At 53.5% G+C, this 27,312-nt stretch overlaps 1 protein-coding gene across 1 annotated transcript in view; it reads right to left on the bottom strand.

Moving 5' to 3' along the window:
* Positions 1–27,312, bottom strand: part of COL27A1 (collagen type XXVII alpha 1 chain) — a 126,080-nt gene that overhangs the window by 80,912 nt on the left and 17,856 nt on the right. Inside the window, exons 4-12 of the mRNA XM_090274618.1 lie at positions 27,026–27,079; positions 23,119–23,172; positions 19,185–19,238; positions 17,786–17,839; positions 9,061–9,105; positions 8,379–8,432; positions 7,910–7,954; positions 4,930–4,983; positions 3,984–4,028 (exon numbers count right to left, since the gene is read on the bottom strand). Coding sequence (XP_090130744.1) covers positions 3,984–4,028; positions 4,930–4,983; positions 7,910–7,954; positions 8,379–8,432; positions 9,061–9,105; positions 17,786–17,839; positions 19,185–19,238; positions 23,119–23,172; positions 27,026–27,079 — 459 coding nt within the window. The remainder of the gene's footprint in view (positions 1–3,983; positions 4,029–4,929; positions 4,984–7,909; positions 7,955–8,378; positions 8,433–9,060; positions 9,106–17,785; positions 17,840–19,184; positions 19,239–23,118; positions 23,173–27,025; positions 27,080–27,312) is intronic.

Here is a 27,312-nt window from a genome sequence, read left to right as displayed (position 1 = left end):
GCCTCAGTTTCCCCACTTGGAAACATGAGATCGCTGTCATTTTGCTCCCTTCTACCCACAGTCAGAGAACTGGAAAAAGGCCCAAGCTTGAAGCCAAAATGCACCACGTTAGAAGCTCTGCCCTGCCCTGGACAGGCATGTAGCCTGGGGCAAATCTCAGCTGTCCCCAAGCCACACACACCTCGGGAGTGCCAGCCAGGGCTGGGCCTTTCCAGCTCTAAGCTCTAGGGTCTCACTACACAAGACCCGCCTTGACAGGCCTGGCCAGAGGCCACAGGAGAAGCTGTGGGTGGTGGCTGGCCCAGCCTGGCCTTCCAGCAGCTTGAGAGCGAATATCATCTTTCTAGCCCCAGTGAGAGACCCTTGACTGGGAGGCATGGCTCGGACCCCAGCCATGAGTGTCACTGTGCCGTGCCCTGAACAAACCAGGACAGCCCAGGAGAAATGCCCTGGAGCTGACAGCTCCAGTCAAATTTGTAATATCTTATATCTGGACCCCTCCTCAGGAAACCACAATGCATTTCTCCTTCTAGCAGGTGATGTGAGGAGGACGGGAGAGCTACAGACTAAGTTTTCCTTTGGAGGATGAAGATGTGAGCACAGAGAGAAGAGACATGGTGTGGAGAGCACTCTTACTAGCAAGCAAGAGTCCTGGGTTCAAATCTCGACTCTGTCACCAACTTACTGTGTGACCTTGGGCAAATCACTGACCTCTCTGAGCTATGCTTATCTGTCTGACAAAGAGGTTGGGCCAGCTCCTCACCAAGGCTCCTATAGCTCTGATGTGCTCTGACCTCCACTGTCTCTTTCCCAGATCCCATTAGCAGGACTTTTTCACATTCTCCTTCCAAAAGCAACACCAAGGAGGCCACATGCATGGGGCTGACGTTTGGCTTGCCGGAGAGAGATGGACTACGGCAAAGTCATCGCCGGGCCAGCCAGAAATGAGGCCAGCTGTGATCTGGCGCAAGGGAACTCAGCTCATTCTCTTGACATTTCCTCTTGTTAATAAGTGCCTGGAAATCGCCTGGCCCATAGCTTGGATGAGTGGCAAACCCATTCACAGAAGAGGCCCCCAACCCCACCAGCCAGATCAAGGGCTGGGGAGCCCTGGCCACAGGGGATGGCCCTAAAGACCACTCAGCAGTGTGTGGGCTGAGAGCACAGTGGGCTGGAGGCCCGGCAGAGGCAGAGACAAACCCTAAAAGACCGGGTGATATGAAGTGCGATCCCATACATATTCTATCATATCCAGTGCAGACCCTGCTCATTTTCTGGCCATGGCAGCTGGACTAGAATCAAGGGGGCATTCATAGCCCTCAGGGGTATTGTGCAACCATAGGGCTATTGGGCTGAAGGGAAGGGGTTTCCTCCCAACCACACCTCATAACCCAGTGCCAGGGAACAGCCCCGCTGTGCACTGAGGAGCATGGAGTTTGGGAAGTTAATGGCATGGAGCAAGGAAGTTGACAGTTACAGGGGTTCAAGTTGGCAAGGCCTTGGAGGTCTCTGAGCAAATGGCTTTGGCTGTTGGAGCCTCTGTTTCCTCATCGAAACATCAATCTCACCTCAAAGAATCAGTGGGAGAACCACGTGTAGTTCAAATACCATGCAGGTAAGGCCTCAGTAAATGTTGCATTGGTGGACGGGGCCGGGGGGGGGTGGTGTTGGTCTCTTTTGGCTATAGTGCTATCCCTAGTACCCAGCACATGGTAGGTGCTCACTAAACTTGTTGGCTGAGAAATGAACGAGTGGCCTCATCTCCCTCCCAGGTGGGAACACGGCGCTGAGCACCTCAGACCTAGCGTTGCCTTGCCGGCTGTGAGCAGGAGGCTTTCAGCTCCAGGAAGAAAACAAGTTCAGGGAGTAGGCAGATGAAGGGGGCGCTGGACGTAGCAAAGGGGAGGTGGGGAAGCTGTAGAGGAGGGGTGGGAGAGGACAGCTGAAACCTGGCCCTGCTGATGCTCCTGGAGGCGGCCAGTGAAGAAGCCATGGCGTGCCCGGCTTTCACAAGTCCTGCTTCCTCCTTGCTCCGGAGATGCCACAACCCATGTTCTAAACGGCTGCACTCCGGGACGAGAGGGACACTCTGGCAGCTGCCTTCTAACCTAGCCCTGACCTTCAGGAGCCACAAGAGCTGGGCCATGTCCTTCACTGATCTATCTCCTCATCTGTAAACTGGCAATGCCTGGCCCTCTGTGAGGCTCCCAGGATGGAGTCGGAGCAAATCCCCTCATGGGTGGCTCTGGAGATGGCCTTGACCTGGAATGCTCTTCCCTAGAGAGTCACGGGGCTTCCCATTCTCCCCTCACTCAGGCTTCTCAAAAAAGTGAGGAGGACTTCCCGAACCAACTTATTCAACAGCCCGTACCCCAAGTCCTCACCATCCCCCGCCCTACTCCATCTTAATACACAGCACCGTCTGGCAATCAGTCATGCCTTCTTCATTCCCTCATACAACCATTCTGTCTGTCTGTCCGCCTGCCCATGAGAATGGGAACTGTCTTGTTCACTGCTCAGCACCACACACAGTGTCTGGCCCATAGTGATAAATCAATATTCATTGAAGGAACAAACAAATGAACAAACGAATGAATGAATGAAAGAATAATGAATTAGTCTCCTGGCCCGAGGTCACCTGGCTTGAGGAAAAGATCCAAATGCCAGCCCTTGTAGACTCCAGGTCCTTGCCTGAAGCCAGAAGCAGCAGGAGCTGCTCCTTGCCCAGATCCAGGTGTCAGATGTTAGATTGCAGGGCACAGAGGGGTCTAGGTCTGAGAGTGAGGTGCCTCCTCTGTCAGTTCCTTGCAGCCAGGACCTGGATCTTGCTTTTCTTTGTTTCCCCAGAGGGCCCAGGTCTATATACAGCAAGAGGCAATGTGGGTGCCTGTGAACATGCAGTCAGCCCCAGAATCACAGACAACTACTTTCTGGACGCTTGTGAATGCTCCTGGTTCCCTCCCAGCTTATTCTCAAGTTCTAAGTCCCCACAGTCCCTTGTCCTTCAACCACAAGCAAAGGGAGGCCCAGACCCAGAGCTGAGGGTGGCTCCGAGTCCTGGCGCAAACCTGCAGGGCAGAGGCAGGGAGCTTTAAGGCACCAACGGGGACAGGGCCTGGAAGGACAATGCCTCAGTTATAGTCCTGCATCTTCCTCAGCCTGGCAGTGGGACCCTGGACAGACCACCCTTCCTCTCGGAGCCTCGGTTTCCCCGAGTGAATGTGAAAGCATTGGAATAAATGACTTTTCCTTGAAAAAAAATCCTAGGAAATCCACTTTTACAATATTATCTCTGACCAGTGAACCTGAACCATCACTGAGATCAGATGCCCTGGGGACAAACCAAATTAGAGTTTTAGATCTACTGTTGACTCAGTGTGAAACCTCGGGCAAATGACTTAATCTCTCTAGGCCTTGGCTTTTCCTTCCTGCCCCACAGATGCCGAGACAAGAAGAAAGACAATTTCCTACCACAATGGAGAGTCATGGGCAAAGCTGGCAGAGTGGGTGCTACTGCTGAGCCTGCTGTGGGCCTGCCCATTACCCCAGTGCCCTCTGTCTTTGTGCATGCACAGGTGAAACTGGTGGCACTGAAACAACACAAAGACTAGCTGTTCTTTGAGTTAGGAGCACCAACACCTGGCCTAGGCAAGATCCCCCAGTCTGTGCAGGTCCCCAGCACAGACATTAATGACCCAGACAGCAGAACCCCCAGCCCCAACACAGAGCTGCATGGCAGAGCAATGGGTGCACAGACACAGACGGGCTCCAGCGCAGAGCCCATCGGAACCCCAGCCCCAGCCAGGAAGCAGGACAAGAGGCCCAGACAGCCCCACGTGATGGCCCACACACTCAAAGCAGAGCGATGGTGGAGCAGAGAAGCAAGCAGAGGATGCCCAGGTCACAGGTAGACAGGGCAGTGTGGCTAGTGGGAGGTCAAGTTCCCCCATAGAGTCTGCGTAATAGACACGGAAAATCTTTACCGGCCTACCCATCTTGCCCCTCTTGCCAGGAACACCAGGCAGGCCCTGTAGAGGAAGAGACAGGGAAGAAGTCAGGAGAGGATTCCAATAGGGGCCAACCAGCCCCAGAGCACCCATAAGAGGAGGACATCGCAGAGGGCCTAGCCTCCAGGCCACATGCACAGTAGGTGCCAGTTATGTGCACAGCAGATGGATGGATGGTCCTTATACTCCATAGAGGCAGGATCTGCATGGACCTGAACTGGGGAGATGCCGCCCAAAGTACCCAGTGTTCCTGGTATTCATCTGGTGCTCAATAAGTCCTTCTGCTTTCCTAAGATTCTCTATACCTAGCTTGGTGATGAGGTTACTTTTGAGCTCCCAAATATGGGCTCCGGCAGGGAGGGGACAGAGAGGAAAGTCCAGAGGCCCATGGGCCATACAGCCGCTGTCATAATTACTCAACTCTGTACTGAGAGCAAAAGCAACTGTAGATGATGCATAATCAAACGGGCACGGCTGTGTTCAATAAAACTTTACAAAACCAGACAACTGGCAGGATCTGACCCACAGGCCACAGTTTACAGTTTCTTGATCTGAAATATAAAATGGTCCCATTTCTCATTTGCTGAAAGCCCTTCGGAAGCACCTCGTGCTCTCAGAACAGAGTCCCCTCCCTGACCTCGGCCTCTGAGTAGCATAGAATTGGGCCCAGGCTCTCCCTCCAGCCTCATCTCCCTGACTTTCCGCCTCACACTCAGTCTTTGGGCTATATTGATGGTTAAACCTGCCACGGTATCCTACGTTCCTGACTTTGCACCCTGTTCCCTGTGTCTGCAGGCATCTGACACGGCTTGTCCCCTTAGTGGGCTCCTATTTAACTCCAGGGCAGGCATCTAGGAGGGACTGCACCCGGCAGTGGGGGTGGGTGCAATGGGTAAGAGGTAAACAGAAAAAGCATACTCACTCGCTCTCCATCGGACCCTGGCAGGCCGAAGAGCCCTGGGAGTCCAATGTAGCCCTAGGAAAGAGCAGGTGGGGGGTCAGAGGGGCCACGTGGCGGGGTGTGGCTGGCCCGACCCACCCCAGCCCCCTCGCTGCCCTCCCACACTCCGGCTCCTCTTCCTCGTTGGTGGCAGTGGTGGCTCCGGCAGCTCCTCGACGAGACAGGCCTTGAGGCAAGTGTATATGCCCATGGACTGCATGGTGCTGGCTCCCACGATGTAGTCCAAAGGCACATACCCTCACACCAGGGAAGGGCACGGGCACTCTCAGCGGGAGGCCCGCCCCGAGCCGGGGCTCCAGGACCTGCAGGAAGGAAGCTCTCAACTGGGTTAGATGCTAGAGTGGCACCAGGTCCCTCCCACACCCCGGGGACGCTGGGAGGCACCCATGGCTTCTCAGGGCTCCCATTCACCTCTGGCCTCGAGGCTCACACCCACCCCTGGGCACCTGAATGCCGGCAGTAGCAGCAGCAGCTGCCAGCCCAGACTGCTGGCATCCTGCCAGGCACATGTGCACCCCCGCATTCATCCTTCCCAAGGACCCTGCAGACTGGCCGTCATCCCCTCACTGGACAGACTAAAGCTGTGCAGATAAAGGGATATAACTGGCCAGGGGCAGAGTCCACCACCCTAGAATGCACGTGAGTTTCTGCCTCCCAGCCTTTATTCACACTGTGCCCCCCACCAGGCACATGCCTCCCACCCCCAACATGGCAGAGCAACTCCTTCCAAGCTCAGCTCTAATGCTTTCTCTTCTGGCAAGCAACCCGGATGCCCCTGAAGCCAGAGGCAATCTCCTCCCTCCGCCCCAGCACCATCTTTGCACCTCAGTTCATAGGATTTACCACTCTCTCCACTGCATCTTCATGATCTATATCCACGTTTCATGTCCTCATTAGCCTGGCAACTTCTCAAAACCTATGACCTAGTCCATGGCTCCCATCACTACCTGCACTTTCTAGATGTTGGTGGAATACTTAAGAAGAACTGTAACAAAAGCTAACATTTACTGAGTGCAGTCTAAGTGCCAAGCCCAGTTCTCAGTACTTTGCACGCATTAGTGTACTTACTGTGTCCTCACTACATGCCCAGGAAGTAGGTATTATTTGTCAGCCCCGCCATAGAGGTGGGAACATTTAGGGCCAGAGAGGTGAAGTGACTCACCCAGGGTCATATAGCTAGAATGTGGTAGAACTGTCATTTGGATTCAAGTCATTGGAGTCCCGGGCCAGGTTCCTAACCACTCCACTTCACTGTCTCCCACAAACAGGCAACGACGCAGGCTTACAACCATCTGTCCTCCCCTAAAAGGTCAAGGGGTCACAAAGCCTGCCTCTTAGCACCCAGCATGACAATATCCAGCATCTTAACAAGGGACAGTTGGTGATCCTTCCAAGCGAAGCTTATAATAAACCCAGATGTACAGGTAAGAAAATGGGCTCAGAGAGGTCCAGTAACTTGCCTAAGATCCCACAGATGGTTAATGGCAGAGCAGGTCTCAAAGCCAGTCGCCCTGAGCCCGAAGTGTGCACTCTACCCACTTCATAAATATGAAGCCAGTGATGGCAAGGTTGGGAGGACAGCTGGAATGGCCCTGGTCACCCCGGCTTCTCAGGGCCCTATGACCCTAGAGAGGGGTGAGCTGGGCCAGGCCACCTCTCAATCCACATGCGGCCTCAAGATGCCTCCAGCATGGCAAACATCAAGCAGCCCCCGTAGCCTGTCATTCCTCCTGTGCCCCGGGCAGATCAGGGACCCTGTGGCAGAACTGCGAAGACCTCCCTGGTTCAGAAGGACCCTCTGGGGTCACAGCTTCTGGGAACAGCTAGATTAAGGGAGGCACAACATCTTAGGACAGGAGCCTCCTCGGCCCCTGCATATCACCTCCTTCACCACCACCATCATCATCATCACCATGATGGCCTGGGGAACTTGCCCACCCACCCCCTTGCCTACCTTCCAGATGCTCTCCTAACAGCTGCCTGCTAGTTCCTGGGATTAGGGCCAAGACTGTGGCCATAAATAGCTTTGGCTCAGGAGTCGATGGCATGTCACATAGACCTAGCCTGACGGCAAACTGTGAGCCCCATTTGCTGAGTGTTCTTTGAGAGGCAGCAAGCCCAATTCTCAGGACCCCTGAGTCCTCATCTTAGCTCCATCGTAGCTGTGCAGTGCAAACTAGGGCCATTGGGTCTCCACCGCAAGCCTGGTTTCTTGGAAAGGATTCCACCAGATCAACTCATAGCCTTCCAAACCCCGTTTATCGTACTTCCATTCAATTCCCCAGAACCTTCTCTACTGCCCCAGAGCTCACCTGGGAGCCCCCACCTGGTGGTCCCTCCTCAGCATTACTTGTTCCAAATACCTGGTATCTCCATAACCACGCTATAGGTAGGATGGACACCACTCCCATTATAGTATAAAGATAGGCCAACTGAGGCAGCTGGCTACTCAAGGTTGGCTCACCCTTGAAAGAGGGGGACAGCTGATGTTTTATCAGGCTCTAGGCCTAGGCAGCATTCAGCCATCAGACACCTTGGCTTCCCAAAAGGGTGGTCCCATGCCCTCAATCAAGAGCAGGAGAGAGGCCTCTGAGGACTCCAATGACACACAAAGTGGCTTGGCTTTGGTTCCCATCACCTTGGTTGTGCTGGGGGACAAGGCTGGCAAATGCCTGACTGTAGCAGCTGGACTGTGGCTGAGCCCCCAGCAGACCCTTTGCTGCCCTGTCTTCCCGGCCTTGGCTCAAGACTCCCCCATCACCAGGCCTTCCTGCTGTCCCTCTGTTCTCCAAGAAGCACTCAAGTGGGAGGGTCACAACCCCAGCCCCCCAAAAGACAATGGGTGGAGGCCTTCCAGCCCTGATCTCTCTCAGGCACCCTGGAAGGACAGGTAATGCCCCTCAGGGCCCCACCTGTATGGCACTTGCCAAGGCCCACTTACCCGGCTGCCTTTGGGGCCAGGGTCTCCTATTGGTCCAGGTAACCCCTGAAACATAAAAGACAGGGGCAAGGACATATGGAGACGTTCTACTTGTTGCCAACAACCCAGGGCGACTCCTGTCTCCTTTGGGCCTCAGCTCCTCCCTCTGTAGAGTGGGAATGAGTTAGACTCACAGTCTTCACACAGAGACCCAGCCACCCCAGAATCTCAGGGAGGTGGGTCAAGGAGAGACTGGGGGGAGGATCCTCTGGAGCCCCACCCCCCACACCATGACTCCTTTCTTCTGTTCTCGTACTGAGCATCCTTGCCCCGCTGCCTGGTTCCACCCCCCTGAACATCCCTTTCTTCTGGGCCCACCCAGCAGGTGCAGCCCCTTGGCCCCCAGCCCACCACCTCCCTCTGCCTGGGGGCACCGTGGCCATCTCCACACCACCATGGCCACAGAGCTTCCAGAAGCCATATACTGCACCTGCCTGCCAGGGTAACCTTTGGCCCCTGGGCTGCCCTCAGGTCCCAGCTGTCCCTGCAAAGGAACAGAGAGAAACATGAGGCGAGAAGAGACCCTGCCCAGCCCCAGGTCTGTGGGGCAGTGGGGGGCTGGGGCTCACAATGGACAAAGAGAAGGGCCGGAATGTGAGATGAAATGGGAGGAAGGGGAAGCCACCGGCCTGCTGGGCCCCCAAGCCCACCCCTCTGTGAAACCGGTCAGACCAGCTCAGGGGGACAAAACTGCCTGTGCTGGCAGCCCAGGAACAAGAACGCACTGCGCACTGCGGAGACCTGGCCGGCTCTCCCACGCTGGCAGCCGCTGCTGTTTGATTTGGGCCAGGGCAGCCAAAATTCCTGCAAACCCCGTGGCGGTGTGTATAATATCCCCTAACATTGCCCGGGACAGGCCAGCTATTCATGGCTCTCACTGGAGTGGAGCAGCTCATGCCAATGCCAGGCCGGCGTGGACTCCAGCTTTTTCGGGCAGATCTGGCTGGGGGAGAGGTGGGGTGGGGTGGGGGCCCCAGCAGGATGGGAGGCACAGCCGCCTGGCTCTAGGCTCGCTCATGGAGCAGGGCCCGGGGAGGAGGCCAAGGACAGGCAGGGGCTGGAATGCAGGAGAGCAAGCAGGGGGGTGGGGGGGCTGAGGTCGTGGTCCTCACCTGTTCTCCGGGGTGCCCCGCCGGTCCAGGATAGCCCTTGAATCCCTGTCAGGGAAGAAATCACATCAGGTCAGCCAGATACATGTGGGCCCATGGAGCACAGAGGCCCAGCCTCCCTGCCTGCCTTTTCAGCACCGTATGCACCACAGTAAGGATGTAGAACATGTTTAATAAATACTTGCCGAATGGGTACGTGCACATCAGGGTGAGCCGGTGCCTATGGTTTCCTCTCTCCTACGAATGGTTCTGGCCCAGAAGCCTCAGAGGGACTGTTTACTCCTCAGGCACAGTTTGTGAGCTTAACTGACATACAGCAACTGGGACAGACTGATGTTGTGCCCTAACTATTCTTCCCAAGTCCAGAAAGAGGGTGAGACTATCAGAAGTCAGGGTAGAGGACGTTCTCAATGGGTGGGTGGACTGATTTGGACTTCAAGGTCTAGGATATGCCCAACCACCCTGTGATTCTGGAACCTTCTGTCAGGACCTGCTCCTTCTCAGGAACCCCCTCCTGGAAAAGATCTCACGCATACTGGCCAAATATATTCACAAAATAGCTGCCTGCCTTCCTCTCACTGGCCCCAGCAACTATTCCAATGGGACAGAGGCCGCCCAAATGCCCAATGGAGAAGGAATCCGGCAACATCCCAGCTCCAACCCTGACTCTCTGGCCCCATGGTCCAACTACCACGGTTCAAGGCGAGGCCTCTAAGTCAAGAGGATCAAAATGAGTGTGTGTTTTCAGATGACACTGGGGTGACCCCCTCAGTCATTTTAGAAGAGTTGGGAGCTCTCTGAAAGGAAACCCCAGATACCAGGCTTCCATCAGCTTAGCGCTGTTGTGAACTAAGACCGCGCAGGGGGTTTCCATGTCAGAAAGGATGGTAGCACTGATCTCCATTGGAGCCCCTCACACAGGGAGCCATGGGCTCCCTGACTTACTGGGCCACTCTGAGTGGTTACCACCCTTCTTTCTCTGGGCCTCACATGAGTGAGTTTGAACTCTGCATCCTCTTCAGCTCCTGCATTTAAGATCTAGAGGTGCTACACAAGACGCTAGAGTGCACGCGCACACATACGATGCTGGCAGACCCCTCATGGTTGTTTCCTCGGGACACCTGCATGACTTCCTCTAGCCCCTACAACAGCCAGACGAGGGGTGAGTAGGGATTATCATCTCTGAGCCTCAGAGAACTGAAGCCACTCACCCCGAGTTGCACTGCTAAGGACCAGCAGGTTCATACTCCCCACAGTGTCCGTCTGACACCTGAGGCCACATGGAGAACCCTGCAGACATCCCAGACATGTACAGAGCACCCCCACAAACCCCCAAGAGGTAGGACTCTTAATTATAAACAGCAGAGTCAGTTTGACCCAGGAAGTTTGAGGAGTTTACAAGCATTCCTTCTGCACCTACTCATGCCTCAGACTATACAACAATATGATTGCATCTCAGTCGGGGACCATGAGATGGATTCAACATGGCTGGGTGAGATTCTAAGACATGGGCGTGCTCTCTTTTCCCCAGTGGGCAAACTGAGGCACAGACCATAGCCAGTGGTGGGCATGCAGCATGGTTAAGATCCCTTGGTTTAGATTGCTCTGGGTTCCTCTCCTGCTTCCCTGTGGACTGGCTGCGTGACCTGGGGCCACCGATGTCACCTCTCTGAGCCCTGGTTTCCACTTCTGGAAACTGGGGATATGGCAGGTGGCTGGCTCATGGGTTGCATGGTATAATGTGTGTCAAGCACTTGGCAGTGTCTAGCATTAAATTCTAGGGCCCTGTGAAGACTGGCTGCTGTCATCATCATGATCTTCCTATGTTTCATTCATTCATTCAGCATTGACTGAACTTTTATGCGCCAGCACCATTCTGCACATGGGATGAACAGGAAGACAAAATCCTTTACCTCAGTGGAGTTTACAGTCCAATTAAGGAAATATAAAAACAAGTAAATATAAAGGCTAATGTCTAGGGGAAGAAAGAATGGGGAGTGGTTGTTTTTGTGGGTGTCGAGTTTCTGGTTTGCAAGAGTTCTGGAGATCACTGCACAACACTGTGAATATAGTTAACACAACTGAAATTACACTTAAACATGGTTATGATGGTGACTTTCATGGGGTTTTTAGGCCATAATGGAAAATAAACTTTAAAAAGAGAGAATGTGGGATAGTGACCAGTGCCTTGAAGAAAAGTGAGCAGAGGAACTAGTATAAATGACCCATGGACATGGACAACGGGGTGAGGATTGGCTGTGGGAGAAGCAGTGGGTGAGATGGAGGGGGAGCAATGGGGGAAAAAGTGGGACCACTGTAATAGAAAAACAATAAATAAATTTTAAAAAAGAAAAGAAAAGAGAGCAGAGCTAGCGGACAGAGAGTGACAGAGCTGGGAGGGCGTGGCTGCAGGTGGGCAGGCAGGGAAGCCCACTCTGAGGAGATGAGTGGGGTGAGAGGGTTGGACATGGGGCTGGTTCTCTGGGGAAAGGCATTCCTGGCAGCGGGAACAGCAGGTGCAAAAGCCCTGAGGCAAGATCACTCTCGGGTGAGTTCAAGAAAGAATGCGGTCCCTGTGACTGGAGCAGAACGGTGAAGGGTGAAAGGTGGAGGGGTGGCGGTGGCCGAGGAAGAAGCAGGAAGCCAGCCCATGTGGGCTGGTAATATGGTGGGAAACCATGCAGGCTTTTGAGCAGGGAGGTGTAATGATATGATCATATAATCACCATTATTATCATCTTTCTCCTCTTGGAGCTTGCAGAAAAGGAAGAGAAAGCAAAGACTTTGAATCAAGCCTTGAGCTCTAGGCTGTGTGACTTGGCGCACGCGACGGCCCTCTCTGAGCTTCACTCTTCCATTCTCTGCCTGTCTTGAGGGGTTGCTGCAAAGACCCAATGCAATAACAGGGCAGGGATCCCAAGAGAAGCGTGAAAGGTGACTAGGGAGCCTGAGTGTCACTGGCTCCTTGGACTTCCTCAGCAGGCACAGAGAAACCTTCTGGAAACCAGTGCTTTAGCAGAGAACTGGGACCAGTGAAATCCCAGGAGATTTCAAGTAAACCCTTTACTCAGGACGCAGCTTAAGGAAACCAATGAACATCAGGAGTATGAACCATGGCCTGCCCTAGGCCTGGCTCAGCACCAAAGCCTTAATTAAATACATCAGCTCATTAATTCCCTGTCATCATTCCTGGAGGTAGGAATTACTGGGCACACTTGCCAGATGAGGAAACTAAGGCTCAGAGAGGTAAAGTGACTTTCCTGAGGCTACACAGCTTCCTAAAGACAGTGCTAGGCTGTGGCCCTAATCCCTACATACATACAGAGGCCTGATGCCCACTTAGAAGAGCCACAGGGTCACCCAGAGAAAGATTCCTTATAGACCCACCTCCCCAAGACAGAGCATGCAGATCACTGCAGCGTTATAGGGGCAGAGGTTGGTGACAGAATTCTGGAGTTGTAAGGGACCTAAGCCATCAGCTTGACAACTTCCTTTCTCATTGGACAGATTGAGACTGAGGCTTGCCTAAAATTACTTAGCAAGTTATAGCGAAGCCTGGACCATTCCCCAGACTCTAGACCGGCTGTGCTGTGCTTTGTTCAGAAGGCCACGATTCCTAGGTCTGTCCCAATCAGTGGATCCTGAAGGACCTTGAACATCACCATGAATACTCCTTTCTCCTAGCTGGACAGGAGCAGCAGACAGAGCATAGCCATGGTGTGGAGGTGGGGTGGGTGGGAGGTTTCTCTGCTTCCTGGAAGTACCTTAACAGTGTTTACCAAGCAGAGGCCAGCCAAAGAGCTTCAAATGACAGGGCCCCAGGACCTGCAACAAAATCTAAACCATTATCTTCTCCAGATCCCCAGCAATTATGGGGCAGGCACTGACCACAAGGTGGGCCCACGGGCGCTGATTTCTCCATGTGTGATCAGTGTCTGACTGGCACCAGGAAAGAGCAGATGCTTCAGCACAGCTCCAGGGACCATGGAGTTTGCAAGGAGCTTCCAGCTGCCCAGCAGGCGGGTCTTCACAGGACCCGTGTTTATAATAGAGCTCAGTCTATATTTTGGTTTGGGAGCCAGATTAATCATTGCTTACAATGCACAAGGAGAAACCAGACATCACCTCACTGTTGCTGCAGACAGTCTCCCTGCCGGCTGGGATGCTATTTGGGCTTTGGGCAGAGAAAGAAGGGAGGTCCTGTCCTTGCCCAGGGGTCCTGGGGACCAACATGTTCACCCAGGCTCCACCTCAGCCTGTAGGAGGCCATGGCTTCTCTTGCAGTAAAATGGAACTCACCGTACTTGCTTAGTGCTCCATGAGACGTCCCTACCACTTTGCAGCACACACGCCACACAGGACAGTCAACAGGCCAGAGAGCCCCACTTAACAGAAAGGATCAGCAAGGAAGAAACATGCCAAAAGGCAGCGTGACCCATTACATGATACTGGGCAAGTCTTTCCCCTCCTAGACCTTCATTTCCCCAGCCGGTCTCTCAAAGCATCCTATTGGCACAGAAATAACAGAATTCTGAATGTGTGCCTTTTCCAAAAGCAGAGTCCCTCACAGCGCAGCCAGGTATCCGACACCAAACTCTGCTCAGCAAGTACTCGGGACATCAGCGCAGGAAGGTACAATTTCTGTGTGGCTCATTCATTCAACAAAGGTTTGCTGAGCCACAAAATCAGCCAGACCCCGTGTTAGGCACTAGGGATACACTGGAGAACAGAACAAACTCACTCCGCATCTTGTAGAAGCGGTTATGGGTATTAAGAATGTACTAAGTGGAACAACGAAGAAGCCCTGAGTGCTCGGACAGTGTAGACAGCCCCATAGGAGCAGGCGGCATTGTAAACTGAGGTTTGAAGGAGGAGCCAGCTTGGAGAGCAGAAGGGAACTGGGCCTCAGAAATGGCAGTGGGCATGGGCCCCAGCAGCCTGGAGCAGCTCCACAGCAGGGGAGCCTGGGGAAGGTTCTCCAAAGGGGCTCTGCAAGGAACTGGGGGTGCTATACCCAGGTGCAGCAGGTCGTGCTGCAGCAAGGTAAGAGACCGCTTCAGGCAGCCTCCGGCATGCTCCCCCAAACAATCCCAGGTGGCCCTCTCTGCCCTCCCATTTTATTACAGCTTCTCACAGATGGTGGCCAACTCAGGGGTCACGGGCAGGGCTCTGGGAAGCGTGAGGGTTGCAGGAAGGCGCAGGAGGAACGAGGAGCGAAGGGCCTGTAGGGTTGGGTGGAGTGAGGATTTCTGCATCGCAGTTGCTCAGCCTTAGCACTGCCGCCCTGTGGACTGGATAGCTTTGGGGTGGGGACAGCAGTCCTCTGCACTGGAGGACAGAAACAGCATCTTGGACTTCTACTCTTAGAAGCTACTAGCAACTCCCTCCCCATTGTGACAACCAAAAACCTCTCAGACATGGCTGACTATTCCCTGCGGCACCGAATCACCCCGGTTGAGAAGCACTGATCTACAAGAGAGAAAGGAGGAGGGTCAGACTAGGGACAGCATAGGACTCTGCCCTCCCAAGGTGCAGATGATGAACTTCCTGGCCAGTGGAGCGTGGTGAACCGGTAACTAAGCAAGATGACTGATGGGCAGGCAGGCAAGGCCTTCAGCACTTCTCCTTTAAGATCACCATGATCATTCATTCATTCCTTGACCAAATATATATGTAGTGCCTCCCATGCGCCCACCCTGTGTTAGGTCCTGGGGACGTAATAGCTCACTGAACCCTCCCAAGCACTCTGTGAAGCAGAGCTGGCTTCCATCCAGGTCCGTCTGGCCTCATCTCTGCACCTATCGAGCCCTCAGGGAATCGGCTCAGCGAAGCTCCTCAGCGAGCATTGCAGGTGGATGCAGAGGAACAAGCCTCAGGTGGGGAGCCTCTTTTTCACTTGATGGGCCTGCTCTTATTTGAGAAGCGGTATCATTCGGCATAGTGGAGAGAAAAAGAGCCTGAGGGACAGAGACCTAGGTTTAAATCCCAGCTCTGCCACTTAGGGACCCTGAAAGGCATTTCTGTTAAACCACCGGCTCTGAGTCTTGGATGCACATGAGAATCTTGTGCCAGGGTCCCACTCAGACCAATGGAACTAGGATCCCTGCGGGGGGTGGGGGGGGGTGGGGGGGGGCAAGCTCCCCAGCTGGTTCTAAAGCCGTGTGGGGCCGGGCACCTGAGACCGCACCCTCCTCCATGCCCCTCAGTGATCTCAGCTGCATTTAACACCATTGCTGGCACAGGACCTGGGACTCAGGTACATGTCTGCTGAATGACTAACTGGCAGAATGAATGAATGAGTACACGAATGAGACCTACTGGGGCCTTGACTTTCTCCGTTGTAAAGTGCCACAAGACTGCCCTGCCTCCAGGAAGCTATTGGGAGGAAGCAGTGTGATGAGGAACAGGAACTCCTTAGGCCGCCTCTAACTTGCGACACTATTCAATGGGGGAGCTCTGCCCCCGACCCCCAAACTCCTTTCTCTGCCTGTTTTGGCCCATAGCCCCTTCCATCTCCTCACGCGTCTCACCTTTTTGCTGTTTTTCTTCCTATTGTCTGTCTGCCCCCACAAGAATAAAAGGTCTCGGGGGAGAGACAGGAATTCTGCCTATTGATTCGGCGCAGTGCCTGGCACCTAGCAGACGTTCTGTCCATTCTGTTGAGTAACGGAGTGACTAGGATTATGCCAACGTCACCTTTCACCTACTGCTGTCCCCTTTGTCCCAAGGTGTCCCACCTGAGATGAGGCAGAAAGGCCACCCAACAGGACCAGGGCGAAGCAGCCACTGCTGCCACCAAAAATGCTTGCTTACAAACAATGATGATTACAGGCAGCTGCCCACCCTGTCGGTCCTGCTTCCCCACCATCAGGGACCGGAGCTTCCCCACACCCTGCCCACTGCTCTCCGTGAGCAGGTGACGCCGGGTTGCCACAGACCAAGTTCCTCACGTTTAACAGGGCCAGCCTGAGGGGGTACCGGAAGGTGTAAACGGCTTTGCCAAATCGGCTTCCAGCCACACGGAGGCTCTTCCTTAATTTACAAAAGACAGCCCTCGCTGCTCAAGTGAGCTGGTCCATCCTGGTTGGCCTCCCTGGACATCGGCCATAAGCAGGGAGCCCTGGAACCCAGGCAGGAGCCGGTCCAGTCTGTTTTCCCATCTCCCGCCACCTCTGCTAGACGCCCACCACCATGCAGAGTGAGACCACCACCAGCTGCTTTATGAGCCAGGACTGGAAGGAGACTTTCCACTCACACCTCATCCATCAGAAAGTGCTGGAGCCCAGAGGGGAAGTGAGTGGGGAGAGGGAGTCCCTGGGTGTTCTCTGAGCCAGAAAATTCCCTGTTTCCCCAGCTCACAGCCAGCCACAGGCTCCGGTGTAGAGAAGGGGAGGAGGGGGACCCAATGCTCCAAGTCCCTGTGCCATGGGGACCCTCAGAGCAAGGTCAAGGTGGAGCCAAGAGTCTCCACAGCTGTCCAGATGAGAACCAGATGGCCCAGAGAGACAGAAGCTGTGGCCACAGCTGGGAGCCAGGGTAGAAGCTTAAGACATGGAGACCTACGTGGATGCATCTACTGGAAAACCCATCAGCAATGGGAGATTTCCCTGTGAGAAGCAGTTGAGTCTTAGCCTGCATTGTCCTCCCCCTGTTTCCTGGCCACCTGCTACGTGCAGGCCCTGTGCTAGGCTCAGTAGGGAAGGTGACAGACCGCATTTGCACAGCCTGGTTGGTGAGCTGGACGCAGGGTAAAATAACTAGGCTAGGATGGGCTACGGGTCCTTGAACAGAGTGGAGGCTTCGGGTCTAAAGGCTGCAGTTCCAGGGGGGCTTCCTGAAGTGGGCACAACTAAAGGTGAGTCGGAAGGATGAGGGACCCTGGCTGGGAAGCTGGGGAGAAATCCAGGGGAACAGTAATCCAGAGACCCACCACCTAGGAAAAAGACAGACTTTCCCCCCGAGGGCCTTTAAAGAAGTAACCCCACCCCGAAACTTGGCTGAAGTGGGGATGGGGGTGGGGGCGGCAAGACAATAGCTCAGAAGGTACAGAGAACTTAGTGCCTTTACAGGGCATTTTCTGTCCCCTGCAGCATACCAGGGAGGGACAGGTGTTAGACTCAGAGAGGGTCTAGACTTGCCCAAGGTCACACAGCTAGGGAACGGTGGAGCTGGGGGTAGAACCTAGGTCTGACTGAACCCAGAGCCCACTCTCCCAATTTCTCTGCTGTGGGCTGGCAGCCCCAGGCAGTAGTGGGTCAAGGGAAGGGGGTTATTGTCTCCATCCCAGGTGGGAGGAAGCTGAGGCTGTGGGACGAAATACGCAGGCCCAACTCTACTCGGCGGGCTGGAGGTGGAGCCAGGCTAACGCAGGCCCGTCTGGCCCTGCCAACATTCCTTCCACCACCCATGTACTCCTCAGGAAGGCCTCCCAGGAGCAGCGGGACCCCTAAAGGAAGGACAGCGAGCCAGGGTCACTTCCTGTCATACCCTGTTAACCATGGTTGGGGGGACCTATTCCAAGCCATGGTACTGCCCACCCCAGGTGAGCAGAGACCCTCACATACCTCTCTCACCTCCTGCCAATGTTCCCTGTGCCCAAGGGAGCTGGGCTGGGGCGAGGGAGAGGCGGACAGGGGTGGGGGGGTAGCGGCTTACAGAGCTCTTGCCAGATGACCCCGCTTGCTAAGAAGCCACCTGAACAGGGCAAAGCTTCAAAACCGAGGTGTACCTTTCGTCCAAGAGGTCCTGAATTCCCAGGGAGTCCAGGCAAGCCCATGTCGCCCTGCAAAACAGAGACAAGGGGGTGAGCTGGGGGAAGGATTCATGGAGGCCCAGAGGCCTCAGAGGAGATAGGGCCTCTGGGCGGGATGAGGGCAGCTGAGTGGGGAGGGTACCCAGTCTCTCCCCACTTAACCCAGTCTCCCCTTTTGATCTATTTTCTATATTGGACTTCGGTATAGGATATCATTTGGGAAATGGGTCCTGCTGCTAACTATTTGAGAACCATTGTTTGAAAACCACTGCTCCAGGGGCATGTACAATAATTCATCTGTTCCATTCCAATCAGCTCTCTCTCTGCGTTCTTCATCCTTGCTGGGCATGATGGTCACCAGTAGGAGGCATTTCTGCTACCACCATGAGACCTGAGAACAGACAACCCAGGAGCAAGAGAAAAGCCTGGGCCCCTGGATTCCATTAGAAGCCGGGTACCAATCCTGCTCTGCAGTTGGCCAGCTGTGTGATCTCTAGCAAACCACCCAGCTCTGGGGCCTCTGTTTCCTCATCTGCAATCTAGGCTCATCTGCCCTGGTTTATGAGGAGTGTATATGAACATTTACACCCAAGGTAATGAGTGAAAAAACTTATTGGTAAGGATGTAAAGGAATGACCTGTCTGTGTCTAGGAGACTGGGTTGAGAAGCAGTGGTCTGCCAGTCAGGTGGACTCTTAAGCTGAGTCCAGAGGAAGCCAGACAGACTGAAGCATTCCTTCCAGGACATGGAGGTCTGAGATGCTGGGGCATGTTACTTGGAGTTCTTGGTTCTCCTGTTCCCAAATGTTCGACACTCCTTCCAGACCCCTTGATTAGTTTACGGGGTGGACGCTTCAGGGAAGAACGCAATCCTCCGGACTAAGTGCTTTCCCTTCCATGGGAGAAACTGATCTCATAGCCCTTCAGAGTTAGAGAGCCTTGAACCTCTGGCCCATTCCCTTCCCACCCCCTAGAAATTTACATACATGTAAACCTCAGAGGGGACTTCGAATGTTTTTTGGAAGCTTCCTGGGCATGTGCTACCAAGAAGCTTCTGGAGGCCAAGGGTCATAGAGCAGGACCTACAGAAAGCCATGCAGAGCATTAGGCAAAAGGACATTCACCAAGACTGTCCTTAGACAAAATCTTCTGTGGGTTTTATTGGTTGCAACCCAGAAGACAGCAGGAAATGGCTTTGGGTTTGCTGTGGGAAAGGCAGAAGGACTTCAAGGAAAAAAAAACAAACCAGCGCTCATCTTCCCAGCCTTTTCACTTCCCTGCCTTTGGCAAGCAGCAACCCAAGAGGGCTCCCCAAGAGCGTTTCCCTACTGTCCCCTCCCCTGTTTTCCTGAGCTTTGGGGTCCCTGGAAACCTACCTTTGTCCCATCATGGGCCTTTCCTGGTGAGAGCCCCGGGTCCCCTTTCTGTCCCTGAAACAAAAACAATTCCGCTTTGGCTGCTGAGTCCTCTAGAGAGGAGGTCTCCCCACCAACTGCTCTAAGCCCTGTCCCACACTTCAGTACCCTCCCATTCATCCCCACTCACATAGCTCCCTTACTCCAGGCTCTAATACCTTCCATAGCTCCCCACTGATTGCATGATGACTAAGTCCAAACCCCTCCTTTGGTGTCCCACATCTTTGGTCATCTGGTCCCAGCCATCCTGCCCAGGCTTGACTTTCCTTGTGCCAGCCAAACACACAGACAGGGTCCCCTCTGACCCTTCCAGAGTCAGCTCATTGCTCAGCCATGCTCTGCACGTCCCAGCTGCCAGGACCTTGCTCAGGCCGTCCATCACTCCAATCTAGAAAACCATTCTGCAGTCATCATTAGCCAAATCATAAACGTTCAGGATGCAGCTGGAATGTGTCCTCCCCTGTCTGGGCCCACATACAGGTGATGCAACCTGCTAGGACTGCCTCCAGGGGCTCTCAGAGAGCTTCTAAGAGACACATACAAGAGGTGCACCCAGTTCTTTTCAATTCCCAGTATGCTCACCTCCTCATTCTACTTATGCAGGATCAGTGCAGTAACACCCACTTGAGTCTGTGAATAGCCACTCAAGAGTTTGCAAAATTCCTCACCTCACTCGAGTCTAACAATAACCCAGTGACATGGGCAGGAGAAGTGTTATTACTCCCGTAACATATGAGGGAAAACTGAGGCCAGGAGAGAAGAGAAAAGACTCTCCAAGGCCCTAGGATGAGGCATTGGCAGAGCTGAGACTAGAACCTGAAGATGAGTTAGAACAGGCATTAAAATCAAGGAAAACCGACAAGTAGTGGGTCCTCAGTGAGCAACAAGCACCTTTTGTGCCTAGCATTTGGGAGTGTCCCCACTGCAAAGGTTCTAGCTCCTAGGAGCATGGGGCTCAGAGAAAGGGCCCACAGACAGGCACCAGCTGCATCTCCTGCAGGGCTGGAAAGCGTGTCCCTGGCTGTGGGCCTGCTCGTTTGGCCCAACCTGGTTCAATTACTCAGGAAAAAGCCTTTTGGAAAGTCGATCCACCCTGATGTCACCTTCCAAGAGCCCCTGCTCCTTGTTCCTCAATCTCACTCCCACGCTCCCTCTCCTAGCTGAACCCTGAGTCAGAAGTCCTGGGGTGAAGCCAGGGACTCACAATCGGACCTTAGGCAAGCATTTCACTTCTCTGGGCCCTGTTTCCTCATCTTTAAAGTGGGGGCTGTGCAGCACACACACATAGGCATGCACACACATGGGTGTGCACACGCACATGGGCACATACACGCATGCATATGCATGCGCACGGCTGTATACAGGCATGTGCACATGTGCACGCACATGCTCACACATGCACATATGTGCATGCACACAGGACATGGCACTTGCATACTCATGAACAGGCGCATGCACATGGGTATATATACACATACACACAGGCACAGGCACAAGGATCACACATCCACATATGTTCCTGCACATACACATGCACACAGGTGCACACACATGCAAGGACTTGTACATAGGCACACACACACACCAGCTTTCCAGGTTTCTTGGTAAGGAGCCAGTGAAATAATGAATGTAACACATGGGAGGGGTGGTTTGGCCAACTTCAATTAATTCCCATTTGGTTCTTTATTTCATCAGAACCCAAACCTTCCAAATCCTGACTCAGTCACTCTTCACAAGAAAGCAATGCATTCTGAACTGGACAGGGCTTTACAGAGGGAAGGAAGCAGCCTTCCACTGTCCCCTCACTTCATGCTCAGTACTGTGCCAGGTCCCCTCTATGCTGCTATTCTGTTAGTCTCCTTAATACCCACTTGATGCAACTCAGCGCCAAACCCAGGGTGCAGAGAGGCTGAGTCACAGCCTGGGGTGACATGCAGGTAAGAGGCAAGGTCTTCCCAGGTCTGACTCGTTCCGCATCTGTCTGAGTTTACAACTCTTGCTTACAAATGGGAAGCCAGGTACTTGTCTCACACCCTCCAGCTGCCCCAGGCTGAAGGGCAGCCCTTTCCCTGCTGGGACCCCAACTCTCTGTTCACCTGGGCCCCTCCAGTCACTTCTGCAGTACCCTCTCTCTGGGATCTCACACTACGGCTGCTCCCCACCCCCACCCCACCCCCAACACTCTCCCACCCTCTGCTGTTCATGAGCCCAGCTCCACTGCCTTTTATGTCCATGGTGCAAGGCCTACCCAGGATTCCAATGGCCAAAAAAGGACAGCAGCTCTCCCCGCCCTGCCCTTGCCCACCTCAGTCTACAGCGGGTAAAGGAGCAGGGCTTAAAAATCTCTGGCGTGGGCCTCTACATATCCTATTCTGTCATTTTATAAAATGGGAAACTGAGCCCCAAAGAGATGATGAGCTTGCTCTCCTGCCTGGGGTTCTTACCTGGGCATTTTAGTTATTTACAGGATTCTCTCTGCATTCTCAGCAGCAGCACAGTGCTTGAGCTGTAACCCTGGCCTGAGGGTAACATCCACAAGTACAGACCCTTAGGGACCACCTACTATGAGCCAACTCTGGTGAGCCTATAGGACATAATACAGGGCTTGCCCACGGGAAGCTCTTGAGTGGGAATCCAGAAAGACGAGTAATGATAATAGTAAGCCTAGCATTTACTGGGTGTGTGTCTAAGCTCTTGACAAAGAAATCTATGAGCTAGCAACTATCACTACCCCCATTTCACATGTGAGGAAACTAAGGCACAGAGAAGATAAGTAACTTGTCTAAGGCCATACAATTAGTAAACGGATTTATACTCAGGCTGTCGGGTTTCAGAGCCCAAGCTCTTTACATTTCAATGTACTGCAGATAACAAGTAGAGTCCAGGAGAAAGTTGAGGAGAACTGTGGGTAAATCCCTAATAAGAGTTACAGCTAAGCAAGGCTGGAGGAAGACAAGGAGGGGAGCCAATGAAGTTAAAGCTCAGGAAACGCTCTAGGCAACTTGGTCAGGTGAAAGTGTGACTTCTGAGATGGAAAAGGCTACTTAGCTCCCCAGTCATAGTCCTGCAAATCCCCCAGTAAGAGATATAAGGACTATATAAACTTTAATTAATTGTTTACACCCTGCTGAGGCCAAGAACCTGGTTGCCAAACCCAGCTCTCCAGCCCATGAGCCTGTGAGATCTTGGGCAAAGCACTTTTCCTTTCTGCATAGGGAACAGTAGGCTGTTTGGACTAGTTAACGAAGCCTTGTACAACTAGAAGATGGATGGGAAGGTATATTGTAAACCACAAATGCTACACACATAGTGGAAATGAGAACTACGTTGAGATCCTGTCTCACAGGTAGGGCTGAAGGGTGAAAAGATCTGGCCCCAGCCCTGAAACATCCTCTGAAAAGTCACAGGCCTTCTTACAATCACTACTACCGTACTATTTCATGTGTTTAGAAGTTCTGACCAATGCAATAAAGCAGGAAAAATAAATAAGACTACTAAGCTTTGAGGAAAAGGAGACAAAACACCCCTCCATAGCTCAAAAGTGGACGTGCATCCCCAGGGTACATCTTAGGGCCTCACATCACTACCAGACATTCAAGGCCCTCCCTCTCCAGCACCGAATGACCTTTCCTCCTACTCCCTTTGAGGGCTCGCTGTCCTTCCTCCCTAGTCTCTCCCAACCAGAAGTAAATTCCTAACTCCCCACTGTGTGCCAAATCTGGCACAAGGCCTGGCTCTCAGGAGGTTCTCTGAGAGTACCTGTGGCCTGGTATGCATTCTCTGCAATGACCCTAAGGACCTCCCACCAGGAACCCCTAGAAAGCACCCTAGATGCGGCCCTAATTTCAGCACCCACTCCATGGCCCAATCTCCAGATCCCACAGAAAATACTCACTTTGGCTCCAGGAGGGCCCGGTAGGCCTGGATTTCCATGAGGCCCGGGAGACCCCTGAAAGGAAAAAGAAACACGGAAGTGAGAGAAAATAGGGGCCATTCCACTTCCTACCGAGTGCAGCAGGTTCTTTCTGCCCGCTGGGTCTTCACCCTTCGCCAAGCCTGAGCAATGTTGTGATGGTGGCCCTCTTTTTAGGGAGGAACCCCCGGATGGCTGACCCTGTGCTAAGCACTTTCCACTCATTACTTCATTTTATCCATTAACCCATGAGATAGGTGCTATCACTCTGCCTGTTTTGAAGATGAGAAAGTTGGTGCTCAGAGGTTTATAACTTTATCAGGTCACCCAGCTGCTCAGAGGCAGAGCTACATCTCAACTTCAGATATGACTCCAGAGTGCAAGGCCCTAACAGCTGAACTGACCACCATTTTACACTCTTTCCAGCTGGCCACATCAGCCCTTCCCAGCTGACTTCCTCGGGCTCAAAGCACACTCAGCTGTTTGCGTCCCCATTCCGCCCCGGTACTTTCTCGACTCACTGCCTTTGCCATGCTGTTCTGATCATCTGGCATGCCTATCCCATCCATCCCCTCCAGCTGAAACCCAACCCATCCTTCAAGACCTGGCTCAAATGCCACCTCCTCTGGGAAATCTTCCACCATTCAGACTCCAGCTGGACTGCTGTATGAGCCTTCGGAGTTGAGTGTTCAATGAAGGGGATGCTTGGCCTCTCTGGACAGAAGACACAGCCCTCCTGTGGCCACTACACATAGTCAGAGGGTTCCACTGGATTTCTACAGGCTCCAAGCTTACAGTGTCCTCCAGGGTCCATGGGACAGCTGGGAAATCATGGCCCAGAGAGTCACAGAGTCTTGGCCAACACCACACAGGAAAATACGACCAAGCGAGGGCCGGAATCAGGCCTGTTGGCTTCAAGTCCAGGGCTTATTCACAGTACTGGATTTTCCCAGGCCATACCCAAATTTGCTACAACAGCTGGGCCCTATTATGTCCACTTTCTCCAGCAAGGGCCCTGGACTACAGCCTTGCAGCCCAATAATAAAGCCCCAAGAGTTGGGTAATTCCTGAGAGTCCTTGTCCAGTAGGCATAATCTGGGACATTGGGGTAGGGAGAAGCACTTCAAAAGTTCTCACGGTGTCCCCACCACACCAGCCTCCAGCTACGCTGCTCTTGTCCCTGGCCCCTCTTGACCCATCTGGCGGGCAGTGTATGAACTTGCTGCCTTCCTCCCTCTCCGAGGCCAACTTCCCAGCTGTAGCCTGTCACATTCCAGCCAAGGCACTTCCTTCTTCCTCGATGCCTGAACTGGAACCCTCCCCTTCTCTGAAAACATCTAGAAAGTACAGTGTTCAGAAGCTCACCAAGCCTGGAGTATTTATAACAGTATTACGAGTGACCCTCCCACTAAAACCGTCAGCCCTCCAGACCCTCCCAGCATCCCACCCAACACTGTCTGCTGGCACAGGGCTATAACTGGGAAGTGTCAAGACCTGAAGCCACTCCTGAGCCTTCCCACCCCCAGCCTCCGTCTCCCGTCTGTCCTATCAATGACTGAACCCAGCGTGGGCTATGCAAGGTCAAGGGTGGTCACTTCTCCATGGTCGTGCCCCTAGCACCTCCAAAGATGGTGGGCTGGAGCACTCAACTACCCCATCTGCAGCTCATGAAGGTGGGGGCTCCCTGCTTCCCTGCCCCCACCTCCCCACCCCTCTCCAACCACTGCCTTGCAGTGAAATGAAGCACATAGTTGAGTGGTAGCCAAGCAAACCGATTCTATAAATGCTGCAGCTCAGTAAGGCGGGTGGGGGCAGGGCCCAGGGATTTCCCAGTGTCCCTCCCTTGATAGGCTGATGGGCTACAGGAGTATGTGAAGGTGAGAAGGGGCATGCCAGTGACCTCAGATGAGGCCGCACCCCTCCCTAAGCCCCAGAGCCACCATCTGTGCAGAGGGGCTGGGATTGCTTAATCCCAGCATTCTATTATCTTTGGAATTTTGTGATCTATGGAATTTCCAGTCTAGCAACAGGATGGCGGGGGGAGGGGTGCAGGCTGCAGCAAACAGAGAGATAGAAGGATGTCAGGAGAGTCATTCAACTCACTTGTGGAATTTCAGAGCTGGGAGGAACCTTAGGAACGCCCTACTGTGAGCCCTGGTTTTACAGATGGGGAAACTAAGGCCCAGAGAAGGGAAAGGACTTGGCGAAAATCACATGACTTCTCTGTGTAAAGGTTCTTGACACTCAGACTAGAACTCATCAGCAATCATTTGCCCAGCACCTGCTGCATGCAGGGCCCTCTGCAAAGTATCGTGTAAGAAAACAAGCAGAGCCTGTCTCTGGCCCAGAGCGGCTCAGCTGAATAGATAGAAAATTAGCACGTACATGGTTAAGACTATAAGCTCTGGAATCAGACTGTCTGGGTTAAATCCCGGCTCTGGCATTTACATTATGTTTGACTCTATCCGAAGTAACCGAACCTTTGTGAGCCTCAGTTTCCTCACCTGTAAAACGTGGATACTATTGGAACTTATTTCCCAGGGTGGCAGGGAAGATGGAGTGAGATCACGCATATGCAGTTCAGCAGTTGATATGAGTTTTAGAAAGTGATCTGTGCCATCCAGAGGGCCAGATACAGTGCAGCGGGAGCTCCAAGAAGGGATGGGCATCAGAAAAGGAGTTGGCATTTGTTCTGAGCCATGGACGGAGAATGAGTTTACAGAAGAGGGTGTGCCAGGCCGACGGGACAGCCTGAGCAATGGTTCAGAGGCTGGAGGGCTCAGGAATGGGGCGGGGAGGAGGGGGGTGCAGGGACAGACAGTCTGAGCCTAGAATGTTAGGCCACAGGGCCTCATCCTGGTCAAGGCCAGCAGTGTCCATGACATCTCTGTGGTCCTAAACTCTGGGCATGTGCTCCATGGAGACTCCAAATCCAGGAGGAAGCGCTGCTGCTGACAGCAGATTCCAGAACCCTGGGCCCAGGAGCACGGGGCCAGGTCTACACAGAACTAGGGCTTGAGTAATTGCATAACCAGAACCATCCACGGGGCTCAGAGCTAAAAATACGCCCCAGGCAGCTATCTCTGCCAGGCCCTCACCAGGCACCCAGCGTGGGAAAGGCTGATTCAGCTTAGGCACAGATGCCAGGTGCCATGGGTCTGAGTCCTCTTGGGAAGGGGGCAGATTTCCCTCTAAGAGGGAGGGGTCGCAGCATGTGGTTAAGACCATGGGTTCCAGTCCTAGCTCTTCCATTTATGAGATGCTTTGTCTCTCCATCCCTAAAATGAGAATGATCATACTGACCCATGGGGTTCTGGGGAAGAGGGCATCGAATAAGGTGGCAGTGAGTGACATGCCAGGCACATAAGGAGCTGTTTTTCACTCAGAGGCTCAGGCTAGCTCCTGTCAGCCCCCTCAGCCCTGACAAGCCATCCTCCAGTCTCTGGTTGGACCTCTCAGCACTGAGAGCTCACCTATTCCCTGGCCTGGCCCATCCAGTCGCCTCAGTCAGGGTCCCTACCCCAGGGTGGTCCTGCAGATATGGGAAGGTGAATGCAAGGGTCATATTCTTCCAAGTCAGCCTTTTTCCTGGACCAGCCCCAAAGCCCATCAGCTTAGGGGATGTGGTCTGCAGAAACGCCCCCTCCATCCCAGGCTGCAAGAGTCATACCTACAATGGGCAACTGACACCCTAAAAGAGCTCATCACTGTCCCATGCCCTGTCTGACCACAGCATTGCCCCTAAGAACCCTAAGTCCACTCCACTGGACCAAGTGGAAAATGAGTGCCAGAGAGGGGCACCTTTAGGGCACACAACAAAGCTGGGACTTCAGGGGCATGCAGGCCAGAAAGCCAACCAGAGCTCCAAGGATGGTGTGTGATCACTTACCCGAGGCCCCCGTGCACCGGGGGGTCCAGGGAGCCCAGGCAGCCCAGGGGGACCCTGAAAGGAAAGCAAGACAGCATCAGTGCCAAATGGTATGAGAGAACGGATTCAAGCATTCATTCAACAGAACTATGCAAGAGCTCTGCCGTGGCTGAGAAGAGGGGCTCCCCCAGGTCCCTGCCTGAGGAACTCCTGTGCTTTGGGCATTCCAGGACTTTGCGGCTGCTATTGCTCCGTCTTTGAAGCTCTCATCTTTTATTACTCAGCTAACTTAGGGTGTCACCTCCTCC

Source organism: Furipterus horrens, unplaced genomic scaffold (assembly GCF_987537825.1).
Source record: "Furipterus horrens unplaced genomic scaffold, mFurHor1.1.pri manual_scaffold_4, whole genome shotgun sequence".
Taxonomy (NCBI): domain Eukaryota; kingdom Metazoa; phylum Chordata; class Mammalia; order Chiroptera; family Furipteridae; genus Furipterus; species Furipterus horrens.
The sequence above is the reverse complement of the archived record's forward strand: the minus strand, read 5'-3'. Positions and strand labels throughout refer to the sequence as shown.